Genomic DNA, 18,827 nt, shown 5'->3' on the forward strand with positions numbered 1-18,827 from the left:
GTTCCGCGGATTGGGGCCACCGAGGCCGGAGCGTGCCACGGGGTGTTCGCTCACAAGTTGGGCTGTCCGCATTACACCTCATGGCACGCGGAGGGCTCGGCTAGTCCCCCAACCCACAAGCCAGCCCGAGTTACAGCTTCGGTGCCCCCGTTGTCCCTTTGGTGCCCTGAAATCGCCATCATTGTACACTAAATAATAACGGGTTGTTTACACCTGCGTACAAAATACAGTGTGTATGCTTCACCATATAACAAAGCTCTGCTGTGGCGAGGCCATAATGAAATGTCTGCCAAGCCCGTACTATGGCGGACTCCGTAGTTTCGGCACCGGAAGAAAAGTGGCGCATTTGGCGATTAAGGCATCGCTAAGGTTTCATCATAATTAGAAAACATTTCACCAAAAGCGCTTGCCATTGCGAGCCGTCTGTCCTTGCTAGCTTGTATCTGGAATTTACTTACCGCTGGCACCGTGTAAATGCTACAGCTGAGAAAATCATAATGTGCCTCAAAGAAAACTGTGTTCCTGAACGAGCATCAGAGTAAGAATGTAGCAGCTCCACGACATTCCAGACGTAGATGTGGTCAAGTGCGTCCTATACAGCTCTATGCCACCGACGGCTTTAGTAGAATGTCGGCTTCGTAGCACTAGGCTCTGCAGCGAAGCCACATTTAAGAAACTGCGAATGTTCACGGAAGAAGACACTTCACGGTACCATCATCAGACCAACTGCAGTCCAAAGGCCTTCTAACGTAAAGCTAGCGATTCGCTCCTCGGTTTCCATTACCGCCATGGTCGTTCCTCAAGCCCACGTAATCTTACCGCTCACCGCATACTGCTCTCCTCGCGCACAATTCGGCGTGACGGCAAGAGTGGCGTTTTACGTGAAATTAGCCGCTCCCTGAATGAATGTGCTGGCTGCAGACGTGCTAAAGGTTTTCTTTTTTTTTAATATCCCGTTGGCATGACATCTAGTTTCGGTGGATGTGTCTCATAAATATTTTATTGGGTGAAAGCGAACGTTTCTGTAGGCCGTTTTAACTGAGCATTTAGCGTCCGCGCTCCGCTCAGACAGGCGTATGCTAGCAATTCCCACCATTGCCCTAGCTATTACGCGCACGGAGGCCCGGTATATATTGTCGGACTCTAAAGCTGCGATACTAAATTTTGCTCGCGGGAGAGTTCACGTCCCTGCATTTCGCATACTGAACTCCCTCGCTGCACACCCGCCCCGCCACATGGAGCTCATATGGGTGCCTGCCCACTCTGGGAATCCTGGAAACGAGGCTGCCAACGCTTTATCCCAAGTTTCTCTCAACCGGGCACCGACGGCCTCCGATCCAGGGTTCTCACGGGAGCGCATGAATTAATTCAGTGAACTTGCGCAAGCCTGCAAACCCGAGCGTCGGCTCTACCCCCCACCCCATCCCTCCCTCGACAATTATCACCAGACACATTGGAGGCGGCTCCAAACACGCACCTTACCCTCCCCTTATATACGCTCGCGCTATCACCACGTCCACACCGACCGCTCCTGTACCCTCTGCCACCACCCCAAAGCCAGTCTCGATCACATCCTTTTCCTCTGCCCGGTGGATCCTCCCCCGCGGGGCCGGGAGCACCTTACTACTTCGGAGGCTTGGGAGACCCTACTGCGCTCCGAGGACCCGGCCAAGCAAGCCATCGCCACAGGCCGGGCTGCCAGCGTCATGAGCCTCCGGGACATGAACGTTTGAGTGCAGTGGGGCCGTGCGCTGGCCCAAGGACCTGCGTGTCCGCAACTTCCCTGTGTACAATAGAGTTATCACCACCACCACCACAACCGCCCAGCGGGAACGCTAGTGTGCTTGCGCACCAAGCTCATGCTAGAAGTGGAACGCGGATCTTTCCACTCGCTCAGCTGAGAAAGCCGATTGAGCGGAGCGCGAGAGCGCGTCTACGCGACTTCTTGGCCATTTTGCAGCCGCGCTGATAGCGTGTCGCTCGCGTCTCGGCAAGATGCGCTTATCAGATGTGAGATGTACGCAGTACGGTTCGTTATCGACCGAAATCTGAGCGGAACGGAGGGTAGGCGGCACTCACCTAAAGCTTCCTATTACTAATGTAGCTATGTTTATTACATTGTAGAGATGTGTTTGGACCATTGTGGGCGCTTAATTACGATGCATAGAATCCGCTTATGAGCCGCTCCCACGTGCGCTATGTTGGGCCAATCCTATTGTGGTTTTGGTGACGAAGCCGAGCGCTTGAAAAGTGAAATCCAAGCATCAAGTGAAGCTGGCTTCGTCGCATACATTTCGTTACTGCGGTGCAGCAAGTTTCAACGAAGCATTTTTTCACGCTGTGCACGCACGTCCCTACAGGTTTCGGGAAGGGGGGAGGGGGGGGGGGGGGGAGGCGTCGCGGGTACACAGCACAAACTGTCCTTAATACACTTCGGAGTCATTCTCTTTCAGCGGCATCAGTCCATCTTTCCAAGCGCAGGTTGACATTGAGAAAGACTTCCTGTACCCTGCTCCAGTGCTGCTCCAGTGGCCGCAAACCATGGAAACGTCCACATATCGTAGTACTCAAAGATACGCGGAACCCATCACAAAAAGTCGGGTATTAGCCGGGTCTCAAACCATATGGAAGAGAGACATTCATGTGCCCAAACACTCGTCGTGACGCTCCTATCCTTCACGGGAAGAGCGCGAGAAAAAACTTAGTGTAGAATTTTTTATTACTTCGGATAACTGTGATTCGCCTACAAGTACCTCATTTCAATTTTAATGAAAACAGAACATATTTGTCTGTATTTTTATCGCAAAATTAGCCTACTAAGCGCGAACATTGGCGCTTACCCTTGACATGTAATCTGCATATCTACAAATGATTGTCCCTGTATAGGAGGGCCTTAAAGAGTGTTGTGGAATATAATTAGAACATTCCACTAAAGTTTACAGAATAACATGCCTGGTTATTACATGAGACCTACAGCAGTGAAAAAGTTTTGCAGAACCATGAATATATCTGGCGGAAATTCTCCAGCACTCCTGAATACGCCAGACGGCCGATGCATTAATCATCTTTAACGCAATACTCGTGTGCGCCTCCACAGTATGGTGCCCGTATAAACAGAATCATGTTATTCAAGGTGAATCTGTAAGAAGGAAAGCTGCCCGCATTATTTTTCACTGTTACAACTGCGAAATCTTATATATTTGAGCAGTCCATTAATTAAACTTAACACCAGGTTCCCACACGCCAACGTAATTGTTTATTATGTTGGCACTCGTCCAACAGTTTAATGACGTTTGCTCCTGCGTCATCATCAAAAGTTTACTTTGGGTCAAATTATTTTACTTTTTTTATTCTCATCGTATGAGCTGCTCAAAAATAGCTCTTTCCCACGAAGGATAGACATTTGAAAGAATAAAAAAAGTGCAGCAGTGCTCAGGTAGGTTTTTGGTGTGGACGACGACTGAGCAGCGTGAACGCTGTTGTGTTCCGTGACGACATCACTTCTTATTAATTTTCTTTCCTTATACTCTATTTCTATTTTCCGCCCACTTCCTCCTACTTCCTCCTACTTCCTCCTACTTCCTCCCACGTCACTGTATGCTAGCAAACCAGGTGAAGCCGTGGTTTCGTACTATCGTTCTTTGTCTCTTTCTCTCTCTCTCTCTTTCTCTCTCAAGCGTTTTAAACGGTATTACCCATTCTTTACAGCTGGAAGTGTCTTTATCGATAATAAACGACGATTCAGCCCTCTTTTGGTAAATCTTCGATGCCGTAACTATAAAAAACTTTGCTAGAGAGAATGCGTGTTGTTTCTTTTCTTTTCCCTTGATATGATATCTGATTACTGGTATATTTGACACTTTTATGTGTCCAATGGACATTTATAGACAATTAAATCTCATGTCATGGCCCCTTTGAGGCCATAGTATGTCTAAATAAAAAACAAATACGAGAGCACCGCGTCGCTCGAGCTGGAGCCGCACAACCGCAAACTAAATATCGCGGCGACTTATTCGGCACAATGAATAACTGAGGTTCATGATACTCGGGCTTCTAAAGGAACAGACCTTGTATTGTCTGGACACTGAGATGATGACGGCTACTAAGCGACATGGCAAGAGGTGCTGTCTAAAAATATTGGCTAATAGGGTGTAGTTACAGTTTGGTCGATATACTCGAATATCGTAGGAAAAATACGTGCGCTTGCGTTTTCATAAGTACAACATGAACTTTCCCGAGATATCAAAAGTTGAACGCACGTATACTAATCGTGCGTAGCGAAAAAAAAAATTTAAGCACAACGTGGAAACCAAAATACACGATACGCAGGGGCACACTCGTGTTGAACTTTGTTCGCCTCACGCAAATTATTTATATCCTCGACCTCCAAGTCGCTCTTCCTCGTTCGGCAGGATTTGGTTCATTATCGAAGCAGAACTCGTTGCAGTCTCGCGCCGAAGATCAATTGGCTCACTCATGAAAGTAGCATTTTGAAAGAACCCACGCCAGAGGCAGCAAGTTCCTAAATAGCGAGCTTCGTCCTCCTTTGACATGCAGTCTCACCAACCCCACCTCCCTTCTCCCAATTATAATTTGCTGCGCGTTTACCTTTGTACGAACCATACGACGAATCGCCGTAGCCGGCAGTTGGCGTGGAGTAGCCTCGACTCGCACTTCTCGAGCCGGCCACAGCTAGCGCTGCACAAGCCAGCAGGGTCAGAACCTGAATGAGAGGAAGAATACGCAAATAAGAAAGCTGCTCCACACGAAAAACCGGTCGAGGAAGCTCACACTGATTATTCCCCCCCCCCCTTTTTTTTTATTTATTGAACTTTTTCATTCAATAGGGCACCTGCCGATTCCGACTTCTTACCACTTCCCTTCCTGGAGTGCACCAGATTTAAAAAGCGGGTTGCACAGCAGGATGTATTTATAGTGGGCCACGTAAATCACAACAGGAAAAGAAGGCCGTTTCGGAAATGCATCGATAGGGCACGTCGAATGGCTAAAATACTGCTTCCCGGATATCCTGATGTTTTGTCTGTTTTTGTTTTTCTCCGTTTTGTTTCGTTCTCTGGCATCGCTTGCACCACACTTCCAAAAGACGGTGCGAATCTGCAGCAGTTAAGTGCGAACCGGGAACTGCAATGCGCGTGTCACGCTCCATAGTGGTTTCTTTTTTCTTTTCTTTTTTATAAATACTTAGTGTCAATTCCTTATGATGACATCAAAACTTTCTCACACCTCTGCACTTACATAAGAAAAACGTACTGGTAGAGGAAGATTACACTGATGCCTGTTATTGGCCTCCTGATGATGCAAGACGCAATCCGTCATTCTTTTTTTAGCGTAGTTTCATTAGCGTCATAGTCTGGAAAGAAAACTTCGCGTCAAAGTTTCGTGAAATGAGATGAAGCTGTCGGAACATGCCAACCAACATCTTATGAAATTTGAGCGCGAAGTACTTTTATCCAGCTGCCACCACACAACGTCGACGTCAAAGTAATTTTATCTTGCCTTCAGTAAGAATTTCGGAGTTCGGATAACTTCGTTAGTCTAGAATGCCCCGTCACTGTCAAGCAATTATTCTAAAAACGCCCTTCATAAAAGCCGCTAGGGCTTGCTGCAACGGTGCTGTATCTCTCATTAAGAGGAAGCTTTAGCTCGGGCCCAACTCCGACGCGGCCTATTCAAATACATGTAAAAACGCAAAAACGTTTTTCTGAGATGACCCCTGGACCGATTTTAATGAAATTTGTTGCATTTGAAAGAGAAAGTTAAGTTCTAGTGACTGTTGGAAGCGGAATATTGATTTAGGGCTTGAATTTTGTTAAAAGGATTTTCAAAAATTCAGACGTTTGAAAAAAATAGAAGCATGAAGTTTACAAGCTAATAGCTCTGCATCAAGAATAGATATCGCGATTCTGTAAACGGCATCCATTAGACCATTCAAAGCGGACAAATTTGATATGTCAATTTACATCTTACGTGAATTTGTTACGTTGTTTACGAAGGTTCTGCAAAAGTTGTAATTACACATTACTCCATTTTTTGAGGTTCATGTGTAACATCAATTTTGTCCGCTTTAGATGTGCTATCAGGTACAATTCACAGAATTGCGATATCATTTTTTCTTGCAGAGTTACGGAGTTGTAAACTTGATAGTTTCGTTTTCTGAAAATATTCGATTTTTGCCAAATTTTTATAAAAATTTGACAACCTAAATCGAAAATTCGAAACCAACAGTCACTAGATTTTAAGCTTTTCTTTTAAATGCAGCAAACCCCGTCAAATGTGGTGCAGCGGTTGCCGAGAAAAACGAATTCTCCTTTTACATGTATTTAGATAGGAGCACCCGAGCTAAAGCTTCCTCTTAAGGAAATGTGGTTTGTAGAGGTGTTGTAATTCACGAAGCGCTGACTCGGAAATAGGGTATTGCTCTCCGTGTAACTTTGAAAGGGGAGAAAGCCGTACACTATGTTTCTGAGTTTTTACTGATCATAAAGGCGGTTCCCATGAATGTACGCAAAGATAATAGCTGGAGATATGAAACGTCCACAACAGCAATTAGAGCCTGCAGAATCGCTCCACTGGCAGAATATCTTGTCACACCCTCCATCATAATGCACCCTCCGCATGTTTTTCTCTGATGAATACTCAGCGCGGTAAATCGAATATGTGTGGTAATCACTGAAGCTAAATTAAATCTTGCACGCACTCTTGAGTTCTTATGCCTTCCCGAACGCTCGTCTGTATCGGCGTGGCCTTGTATACAGAGTTGTTAGCTCCGCTAAGTCGCAAAGGGTTGCGTCTGGCAGTGCGTCCTAGTGAATAAGCGGCCTGTCTATTTTCACAATAGCCGCTAACTCTTAGTTATGGCGTTGCGTTGCGCCATTGCAGCTACACCTAAGCGATGACTCCGACAACCGCGCTACTGCTGGCCAACGGCTCAATGTGTGGCTGCGTCTTGGCGGGCGCACTTCCGGTCCACCGATTCCGTTTCTCTGTTTACCCTGTGTCTTTTCAGCATGTACATTCCTCCAGCGAAACGTTACGCATATATTTTATTGCGGCCCTGAGTACGCTTGTTAAAATAGAAAATGTCGTTTTGTTTTCCACATTACATCTGAATTCAGGCTCTCATGGCGCATAATCTTAGTATAACTTGTCGGCATCGTTAAAATCTTGGACATCAAATAGACTAAGAACATTGTGCTGTGTTCGACGTGTTATGCTTGCCCATTTTAACCTATGCATGTCCAGCTTAGCATGGCGTGTGTCAATAACTTATCTGCTGAATAATACTGTGTAGTGTGACGGCGATTTGCATTTACGCGAAGCCCAATATCGGATATGTGTGTGGGCATTACTCTCTCGGTGAAGGCAAAGACAAGTTCGACCCAAATGAGTTGTGAAGCCTCGGGCGGGAAGTGGTGCAGAACATCCTCTGTAGTTTTGTATGCGGATGATACCAGCTTGTTTTTCTCTGGCAACTATTTAAGAGATTTAGAAAAAGTAGAGAAGGAGTGCTCGATCTCTGTTTGATACTGGCTTCGCTCTAACCAGGTACAATTAAACGTTAGTAAAATTAAACATATTTAGTTCAAGAGCAGAAATAAGCACGAAAATTACACCATTTATGTTCTAGTTAAAAATAATGACATCGAACGTGTCCCTTTGTTAAAATTTTTGTGAGTACTTTCTCATGAAAACCTCAGTTGGATACCGCAAATGAACAAAATACTTGTCAGTATGACTAGGTCAACTTTTGTCTTATACAAACTCTGGTCTCTGGTACCAGACTGGCTGAGGCTCCAATTATACTATTCACTAGTTCATTCTCATCTCTATTACTATGTCTTAATCTGGGGTACGACTTCCAGAACGAACCTTGAAAGTTTACTAATTCTGCAAAAAAGAGCTGTTCCCTGCATAGAATATCTACAACGAAGTGAACATACTGGGCCATTTTTTAACAAGCTTAAATTACTTACTGTTAACCAACTTTACAGCCTCAAACTAGCCTTATATATTCGTATAGAACTTGAAGATGACCTTGGCAGTTATATAACTCATTGCTACCATACTAACGCTCCCTATGATATCAGACACAAGCAATTTATATACCAAATCCCTAACCTTTTCCACAACAATAGTTATATCCAAGAACTTATCGAACAATGTAGTTCTAAACTCAGTTTAAAAAATAATATTATGGGGTTTTACGTGCCAAAACCACTTTCTGATTATGAGGCATGCCGTAGTGGAGGACTCCGAAAATTTCGACCACCTGGGGATATTTAATGTGCACCTAAATCTAAGTACACGGGTGTTTTCGCATTCCGCCCCCATCGAAATGCGGCCGCCATGGCCGGGATTTGATCTCGCGACCTCGTGCTCAGCAGCCAAACACCATAGCCACTCAGAAACCACGGCGGTTAAACTCGGAGTAAAGGAATATGCTAAATGTATCTGCTCTCTGGTAATGTGCCCTAAATAGGCTTTTGAGTGAAAACATTTTTTTATTATGATATTATCTTTGTACTCGCTGTATTCTCTAGAAGTTATACATTGCGACAAATAGTTATGTTGCATTCTCTTTAGCGCTTCCATCATCTAGTACTTTTTAAATGTCTTGCAAGTTATGTCTGTTTCTCTTTTTTTCGTGTTTTTGTTCTTGTTATGCGTTATGGCTGTTGCATAATTAGACAGTTTTAGTCGGGCGTCCGCAGCAGCTCTGCGTACGCAGAAAATCCGCAAAGGCGAAAGTGCGCATGCGCAGTACGCAGGAGCCCGCACGGTCTCTTGTGCGCGCCCGCAGCTTTTCAAAAGTTGCGTAGCGTCCGCTGCGGGCTCTGCAGGTTCTGCGAAACATTCTCGTGAGTTCTCGCGTGTCCACGAGAGCGCATTTTTTGTTTATGTGGCTCTTGCCGAAGATATGACTCCGGCTTGTGGTTTGACTTCGTGGCGGCTGATATTAGCGACACAGTTTCAAGCGCTGGCATATGGCGGCGCTGAGTAGCACTCTACCGCTTCCTGCGCGTGCAAGCAAGCAATCCCCATCTCAACTTTTGCGTCCGGCCAACTATTGGCGTTTCGTGCGCTTCGCTTCGCTACTGCTTTCTATTGGTCAATACGTGGTACATGAGAGTGTTTTTGCGAGCGTGAAAGAAGCCCGCGAATACACGCAAAGTGCCTCGAGCGGCCCGTCGCATGGCAATTTGGGTGTATTTGCGGGCTGCTTTCACGCTCGGAAAAACCCTTTTATGTAGCACGTATTGAGCAACAGAAAGCTGTATCGGGGGTTTTTGATGTTGCTCTACAATTTTCTTATTGACACTTTTCATTTAATTATAATATTTGAGACGTTGATTGATGAATTAGGACTAATTATCTTATTAAGCGGAATGAAAAAAAATAATCTGAGTAGCTCCAAGCGAAGGCAAATAACAGTACGTTGGTTCTCTCTAGTTACGTGGCATTTGCATATTATTAGGCATTGCCTCGTAGAGCGCTCTGGCGTAGTCACTAACTTTCTGCTTCGTCTGCGATATCGTTTAGCGTGGCCCCATCTCTGATTTAATTTATTTAAACGACATTATAAGGAGGACACTTCGTCTGCTGAAGAAGTTTTCGACCTTGCCAATATGCACGGCCATCTTGAAGTTAAGTAATATCTAAAGCGTATAATGTACGGGGCGCTTGTGATAACTTGTACCGATCCATAATTTAAGCCATGTTGTGCACTACCTGAACGCATCCAACTCATTATTTTTTACTGTCTTCTTGAGCAATTCAATGTGTTTTTTTTACCACGAGATTAAGTCATGAAAAAAAAAAAACAATAATTAACCGAGATTTAGTGCATCTACATATAACCGCAAGCCTTCGGTCGTGAATCTCTGAAAGCATATTGAGTAACATCCAGTTAATTTTATATCATTAATATTGTCATTATGGTTTTACTTTCGGGCGGAATTGGGGACGCCGAAAAAGCGTGCTAGACCTTAAACAGTACCACGTGACTAAGCACTTGCGTTATTGTGGCGTTTGTGTCAGCTTACTGCTTTCGAATGAGTAATTTTTGCACGCAGACTGAACATATGAATAGAGCGCAAGCAAAAATAATGGCTTAGAAGTGATAGTCATGACGGTCGTCTCCGGTGTAACGTCATTCATCGCCAAAACCTCCTCGCCCATTACGCAATCTGTCAACAGCAAGAACACTCACAGATTTTCGAAGAATATTCATGCGTTATTTATCGTTGTATGCCACGGCTCCGTTTGATTCAGCGCTTCAGTTGAGAAGTGACGTTATTAAAAGTGGAAGCCCCCCCACGACCGTTGTCTCCAATCCACCATCCTTCTGCCTATTCAAACATTGCGTCGGCGTGCAGCATCGATCATTCGTTGAAAGTTTTAGGCCCTTATAGTACATGCACAGGTGCCTCGTAATAGGTCTCTGCATTCTATTCTTTTTTCTTTTTTTAGATCCCATGCGCTTTCTTTGAAACCCCGAAAACTGAAACCCCAGCAGCACTCTTTATAGAAAGAAACTAACTAGATATTGATCATTATAGGCTGAATAACAACAACCAGTGTTGCACTTAAATTAGTACTTTAAAATATAGGTAATTAACTTTTTGTGCATTAATTATTGAAGCTCATACTTTGGGTTACTCAAGAGGTCAGTGAACAATACTGAGCCGGTTGCATTGTCGTAGCACACGCATGATTTTTTTTTAACGCTTGGCGCGAGTTAGCTGAAACACTGTATAATTCCTCAAGTTAACTTGAGAACATTAAGTTGCCACTTCGCTCCTCATTAGGCGAGCTTAATTTCGCAACGCACTTGCCTATAGATACGCATTTCTGACTCATTTCATTGTAACCGGCACGTAGTTTTTCGATTTGCCACCTTGCTTTGCTCTTCTTCCTTGGTATCTTCGTTTTGTGATTGGGATGCGGATTGGATTGGGATGATTGGGACTCTACAGCCCAAGCCGTTTGCAGCGCTGCCGAAGATACGAGTCCTACACAGGCAATGTTCTTGCGCAGTGGAATATAGTTCCGGAGTGAAACTGTCTGAATAATGGAGGCATTAAGAGTGTCTTTTTTTGTGTGTCTGTGATACGTTACAGCGATACTTGACATGTTAGGACCTTTGCACATGCGCTTCGTATACCGCGAATTCAGCAGCTGCTGAGAAGACGACGCGGCGCGGATGTACACATCTCGCGGCGCATTCGGCCTTCCTATTGTCTAAGGAGTCCTGCAGCTTCTACAGTGCTTCAAACGACTTCACACTCTAAGTCCCTAACACACGACGCTCTATGATCGCACCGATACAACACCCCATTTCTCGTTCTTGATATAAAAACGGGTGAATTGAGCGTGCGAGGCTTTACCATTGTATAGAAAAGCTTCGCAAATATTCTCATAATAAATTTCGATGCGATATGCTAGGTAAGTGTGCTGCTCTGGAGCAGGCTCCCGGACTCTCTTGAGCACTCTCGAGGGCTGCACAGTGGTTTCGGCGCACATAATTTTGAGAGTGCGTTGCTTTAGTGCCTCATATTTCTTGAAATAAAATTTACTTCCTCTCTCTCCCTCTCCCCCTCTCTCTCTCTCTCTCTCTCTCTCCCCCTCTCTCGCTCGATCCACGAGCTCGCTAACAGTCGAGAGCTTATGCCTCGTGACAATCTCCAGCGCTTCCGTCCGGTTCATTCTTACATTCACCGCTAAGTATCCAGTTACCAATCTCAGCCGGCCTACCCCGCAACCAATACATTTTTGTAGTACCGAAAAGCTGCCGCCAGTAAAAAACAAATGTGCATCGAATGCGTCATTCTACAAGCAAATCAATTTGTGGTGTAAACTTGGAGCCTACGACGCAACCACACCTCTGCAACTCACTCAGAACAAGTTAATGCTTGGCACAGCTCCGCGGAAGGGACCTTCAGCTGGCTCATAGTTTTGCTTCACAATGGCCAGTGTTCTTTTCACACAACGCCAACCATTATGTAGCTCACCCATTTACAGAAACGTGATTCCCTATTTTTTTGGAATAGGGGCTCAAATTTAAACACATATAATGCACATAAAAGCACAGATCAGGTGAGTTCTGGTCTTATTTGTTCTTCTCTGTGTTTGTGGGGCAATGGTTGTCTCTTTTCTATGTACAATTTATGATTTTCTTTAATTCAATTAGTAAGTACAAGTAATTTCCCCTATGTTGTTCTTGGTTTCTTTGTTGGCTTCTTCTGATATGATTAATTAAAAAAGAATTGGGCCCCTTGGTTAAACTCTTTCTCCACGTTCATATATATATATATATATATATATATATATATATATATATATATATATATATATATATATATATATTTCAGGAACAAGCCCAATGAAATCTTTCATTGATTACGTATGCTGCTGATGATTCCTTCAACAATCACACACATACAGTGGGGGATAGGCCAAGAACCTAGAAATCTTAAACAAAATAGACTAATGCGTATTACACCCATAAACCTTGCGCACTGGCAGGAAATCTATCTAATTCACTTCGTTTTTCTTTTCCTCTTTTATCGTTTCGGTGCAAAGTTTTGTTATTAGCTATCATATTGCATCAACTGTTCATTTGAACTTTTAGGGGTTATTCTTTTTGTGCGTTCAAACAACGCCTTCTAAAGTACGGTACACGCTATCTCATCTTACGATTTTGTTAGTTTTGATGCAGACGTAACGAAAACAATAAAAACAAAGAAAAAAAAACAACCTACAGATACTTCATAAAGTTCACATCAAACAGCTTACATAAATGAAACGATGTTATTAAAGAAAACACGAACTACTAATATGCGAGCTTCAGCTTTCTTTCTTTCTTTCTTTTCTTGCATCTTTGAACGGTTCGTAACAAAAAAAAGGAAATTGTACTGGAGCTAGTAGCTTCCCACGTCAATCACAGAACAGGATCAAAGGCTAGATACAAAGTTGCTATAATGAATTCTCGCAAAACAATCATCCTCCAGTGCTGAACTTCTCTGGCATTCCTTCTTTCTTCGTGAAAGAAAGCAAACATGGCAGGCAAACGTAGGCTCTCGAAAATTGAGTGCTCCACTTCGCGCGTTAGAATAACATTCCTAGCTACCTTTTTTCGAAAGTAGCTTTTTTTCGGCGACTTTCGCGCACCAGGCTCGAAATTCACTTCAATGCGTTTAGTGCATCGCATGAATTGTGCTCGCTTCTTCGCAGGCGTCTTCTCCAGTTTCTTCTAAGTAGCCTTTAAGAAGCGTTCTAAATTCAAAGCGCAATTAGAGGGCGAATTAAGATATTATGCGCCTCAAGAACAATCTAGCCGGCCTGAGAAACAGTGACCTCTTTTGTTCCAAACAAGGAAGGCAGCACTTCGGCGTCGATTACACTACGTATAAACGGAAAGCCAACAACGAAGACGCGGCGAAAAATTCACGAAATTCAAAGTGAGATGCTCCGCGTCCCCTTTGTATACACAATGTCAAACACGGGACGAAGCGACGGAAAGCAAGAAAAAAAAATGTAACAACTGGGGACGTACTAAACGTATACGCAATTACATGGTTCCGCGGATGATATCGCCGGCTGAAACGCCAGCTAAAGTTTAAAACAAGGGCTGACTGGGATGGAGACGAGTCGCGAAGACAAAGGAGGTCGTGTTATCGCGCCTAACTTCATCCGCTCCGGCGCGAAATTCGCGTTCACGCATGCCGACGTCTCTGCAATGACAGCGCTTGTCCCGCGTTGGCAAAGTTGGAATAACGCTACCCCGTGTGTGATCGCCTTCCTCGAGACCCGCTTTGTAACTGCTTTTTTTTTACTTCTTTTCTTTCTTCGAAAAGTTCCCTGACGCGGAGTCTATATTTAGGCAACGCATGAGCGCATTTGTCCGCGGAGAAACCTCCGTCTGGCCCTCTGCAGAGCTTTCTTCGATTTTTGTCACTCGCGCCCCGGGAACAGGGTCTTTCGAAAGCATTTTGGGAGAAAGTGATCCTCTAACGATGCGGATACTAAGGTGGCTGCGAGCGTAGTTTAAATAAAAAACAAACGACGTCTCGAAGCCTGACTTAGCGACGCTCTCGACCTAGTCTCCCAAGAGGGACCGACGCCGTACGACCGAGAAGGCCAAAACGACCATTCGCATCTGGCAAGTTCTTTTTTTTTTCGCTTTTTTTATAATGGGACCCTAGCGCATTTTTTTTTCTGTAAACCGCTCTTCGCTTAAGCTCGATATTAGTGCAGGAAAAAAAAGCATGCAGAAGTAGACCTGCACGGCTCTCGAGCAGTTGTGGATCCCGTTAATCAGCGAGGCAACGCGTGAGTGTTTTCTGTCGTCCCCATCATAACGAACGGGTCGATGACACCTTTAAACCATTCTCGCATTATCACTTGTTTCTTGCGGATCTATCAGCAGGCGTTCTATCAGATGTTGACAAACTGAGCGGCCATGCCAGTGGCATTAAAATGGCAGGAAGATTTAAATAGTTCGAAAAAAAAAGGCATACAAGCCATCTGAACAGAGCCTTACTAATACATTTTTGCCGGCGAGTCAGGTTTGCATGATTGAGCCGATGTCAGTGCGAAACAGATATGTTTTATTAGACGTGAACTCCAAGCTGTTCGCGATATTGTTTTTCATTTTCAGACGTGCGCTTGACCTCTCCTGTCTAAACGTGGAAGTTTGTCTGAAAAAAAGGAAAGAATAATCTTTCCTTCTTTTCGTAAGCTCACTCGTTCGAGTAATAAGCGACGTCTGCTGATATTTTCGTCTTGTACCTTTCTCATGGGCCCTATAACCAAATGCTAACCAAAGCCTATTTTCTAGCTAGCTGCACATAAGAAACTAGCACGCGAAGTCTTTTCCTGTCCATCCCAACCTGCCATCTCGAAACAAGACGGTTTAAACCCGCGTTAGTGCAACTGTTCCAGTTTTCGTTAGCGTCTAGGCATCCCGAGAGCGTGAATGCGAAGTACATTTCTGCTGGGTAAACGCAGGAGCACCATTCCGCCGTTCCCAGCTGCTTAAGTCTTTGTAAATCTTCTTGAGAAAAGCAGTCTCATTAAATGGCTCGCCTACCGAGTCGTACACTCAGCCTAATAAAAGCCACGCTTTGTTTACCCTCCCAAACAAGTGCAGCCATAGAAAAAGTGCGATCGTTAATTTTGTATGAGGATGCTTTCAGCAAATTATAACGACTCGCTCGACGCACCTCATAAGGTCAGTTTCACGAACTATTTCTTAAGTCGGCTATTGTGTCCCTAATGACGATGCTCACGGCTGTGGATTGAACGCTTCAGAGATGCGACTAGGCTTTCAGAGATGTAGCAATAATTTTAAGGCCCTTGAGTTCGTTAAGATGCGCAGAAGTTTCTAGTTTCTCACCCTGCTTCTCGAAGGGAGATTCCTAGCATGCCCCGACGAATATTTACTTGAAAAGCGCAAGGATTACATCGTATTTTATTTTGCAAGCTATCGCGTTACACGTTTCGCATTGCTGACAACGTTGCATCGTCTTTGTTATTTGTTTTCTATCTTGTAGCGCCTAACCTTTGATAACCCTTTACAGCCACCGTGGCGGGTTCCGTAGCTATGGCGTTGAGAAAACCACGGGATCGGGGATTCGTTATCAGGCTCCAGGGTCGTATTCCGATGGGCGGGAATAACTAATATTACCGTGCATTGAGGTTCTTTGCACTCGACTGGCCGCTCGAGGCATTTTTCATGTAATTTTGGGCTGCTTTCACGCTCGGAAAAACAGTTTTATGTAGCAAGTATTGAGGAACAGAAAGCTGCATCGGGAGTTTCTCATGTCGCTCTACAATTTTCTCATTAGCACTTTTCATCTAAACATAAGAGGTTTATTAATTAATTAAGACTAATTATCTAATAAGGCGGAATAAAAAAATAATTTGAGTATCTCCAAGCGACGGCAAACAACATTACCTTAGTTCTGCCCAGTTACGTGGCATTCGCACATTTTTTTTTCTAATTTGGCTAAAGTTACGTGGGACATCCTGTATATATGGCCTGCTGCCTTATGCCTGGGCGTACGGACAAGCCTTATGCTCCACCAAATGCTAAAGTGGCTAGCCTGACGACGGCGACAAACAGACGATAACGACGACTGATCGCACACCGCCCACATAGCGCTCTTGTTGCTGCGAATGTCGCTGTAGCTGTGAATCGCATAGGACAAGCGAGTCTTCATTTATTTCCAGCCTACTGGGTGAGGTTTACGGCCTTCGCCGCACATCATTACAAACTGTAAGCAGGTGCCCAGAGCAGCAAGCGGTCTAAAATATTCAGAACAAATCCCGCACCGCTCTCCCTCTGTCTTCCATTGAGATTTCAGTCTTAGCTCAAGTGCAGCCTTGGGACGCAAAACCCATCGCTCATCATCAGGAACGCCTGAAGAAAGCCATATTTCTTTCTGAAGAAATTTCGCTCAAATTCGTGGATTTACACTGGGTTTATCGCTATTTATTACCATGTGTTGAAGCTTAAGCCTCGAATAGCGTCACGCATAGGACTTAGCATTGAACCTTTGTCTCATTCCTTGTTCCTTTGTTACTTTTGTGTTACCTTAACTGGTGTCAATGACATGGAAACATTGTAATTTTGACGAAAACGTATATAGCATACACGTCAGTTAATCCATTGTGAAGAAAAAGAAAAGTCACACATAGTATCTGTTGGAAAGAAGGTCTGTTGCGTGCATATTAGAGTTTATCGACGTGACTAGCCTCTTTGAGTCTTTATTACTGATGAAATTCCTGACACGTCCATTAGGGTGAAAGATAATGCTTGCTGGCCGTTAACATATACTTAAAGAGCCCTTATTTCTGATTCTCAGAAAATGGTATATAAATGTTGCAAAAAATCCTGTATCCATTCATTTGATGCAAAGGAAATCAACAAGAACGAAAAACAAATTTTGGGAGTTTTGCCCAAAGGGCGAAACATTGACAGCGATAGCAGGTTTAGCGTTGGGGGGTTAATCCTCGGACGGTCTTCTAAGCACACGCGGGTGCGACATGCTGGCGTGACGTAGCACGGAAGGCAACTCCTGCCGCGTATGAGAGGAACAGCCGCTACCAGGCGCATCACAACGTTAGCGTCATGAGAAGCGTCGCCTGCTGGGGAATCGGATAGTGCACGAGATGAGACGGACGAGAAACCGTCGGCGTTCGTCGACGCCCAGCGAAATATTAGGTAACGTTAGCTTGACGTTTAGTGCCCTTCCCGCTCTTAGCAGTGCATACACCACGGCAGCTCAGCAGGAACGCTAGTGGGCCAGTAGTGGCTTCCGCACGAGGCTCATACGCCGGCAGCGGAAAGCAGAACGCTCTGGCTCTGCCATCGAGGCGACGATTGAGCGTAGCGTTGACGTTGCGTCGGCCTCGGTTCGTCGTTGTTGCAGCTCCACGTCTCTGGAGGCGCCTCCGCGTGCAAGTAGTGCACGCGCCGGACAGCACGACAGCGGCGGTGTTCTTGCGCCTCGAACGTCCGTTTGCCTGCCAACCGTTTGAGCGCATTTAAAGCGTTGATTCCCCTGCGTATCATGCCTATTGTGTTCACGGTACTTGAACCGAAAATAGGCCCGTCATAGGTGAAGTGTGGGCGCACCCGAAACGTGGCTGACTGACCAAAGCGAGCACCGAGACGGAACTCGTATTTTTATTGAATGAGTGCTTCATTCTTGCGGTTTAAGAGAAAGAGAAAAGGAGAAGGGAAGGCTCAGAGGTCAACAAAAATGAACGTCCTTTTTCCCACCCTACGCAGGGAGAAGGGGGTTAGGGATTGAAAGAAACGTCATGAAGCAACACTGATGCTACAAGAGAGTCCGTAGTGGATGATTCCGAATTAATTCTTAAGCGCCTTGGGTTCTTTAACCTGCTCCTAACTATAATTACATGACCATTTATGCATTTGGCCCCCATCTAAGTTCGACGGCCGTGGCTGGGAATTGAACCCGCAATCTCATATTTTATTCCCGCAGTCACGCTGCTCCAAGACCCGATGCCGCAGTGCATTATATATACAGGTCTTTTCACATGATGAAAACTACGAGCAGGTTTTCTACTCTGACAGATCGGTTTTGTGCCCCGGGCTTCAACTCTCTTGAATTCTAGCAGCACGTTGCCCTTAGATCCAGTGATGAACGTTGTGGCAGCAACCGAGCTTCTAGTGAAAAGTAGCCACTCGGCAAATGAATGTATATAGTGCGCGAAGCCTCCGACAATTGCGTCTCACTAGATCGCTATCGCTTTCTAATGAATGAAACGGGACGGAACGAGAGGGATGGCAGCGTCACCGCAGTACTTACGCTGTATGTTTGCTCACACCTTCCACTACACAGTTCAACTTCTGCAATTACATTACATTGTATAATGGTCCTATCTCACGAGATTCGATGTATGAGCTGCTTACGTGTTAGGTATAAATGTAGATTATCATTAAATTATGTGGTTTTATGTTCCAAAACTTCGATCTGATTATAAGGCAAGTTCCCGCGCAAATCTCTAACTCTCGTGAAAGAACTCGATAACAACGCCTTCACAGTAGGGATTCATTGGATTCCCCCTTACAGTGGCATTGCTGGCAACTGATGCTCTTGCATACACAGCGATTCATCATCCTCCCAAAGTCAAGCGCCCAAAGAGTAATCAAGTTCAGAAATCTGACATTCGAAATCACTTTGGGCCACTTTGGGCAACTTTGGTTTCCACCACATATACTATGCGTAACCAAGAGATTTCGTCGAGAGGAAGCCTCATTTCTGTGTCGAATG

The 18,827-nt window shown here is 44.8% G+C and overlaps 1 protein-coding gene across 1 annotated transcript in view; it reads right to left on the reverse strand.

The window, feature by feature from the left end:
• The window catches only part of LOC126521542 (uncharacterized), a 36,194-nt gene that overhangs the window by 15,680 nt on the left and 1,687 nt on the right, over positions 1-18,827 (reverse strand). The window contains exon 2 of the mRNA XM_050170242.3: positions 4,609-4,723. Coding sequence (XP_050026199.1) covers positions 4,609-4,723 — 115 coding nt within the window. The remainder of the gene's footprint in view (positions 1-4,608; positions 4,724-18,827) is intronic.

The sequence above is a fragment of the Dermacentor andersoni genome, chromosome 6, assembly GCF_023375885.2.
Source record: "Dermacentor andersoni chromosome 6, qqDerAnde1_hic_scaffold, whole genome shotgun sequence".
Lineage (NCBI taxonomy): Eukaryota > Metazoa > Arthropoda > Arachnida > Ixodida > Ixodidae > Dermacentor > Dermacentor andersoni.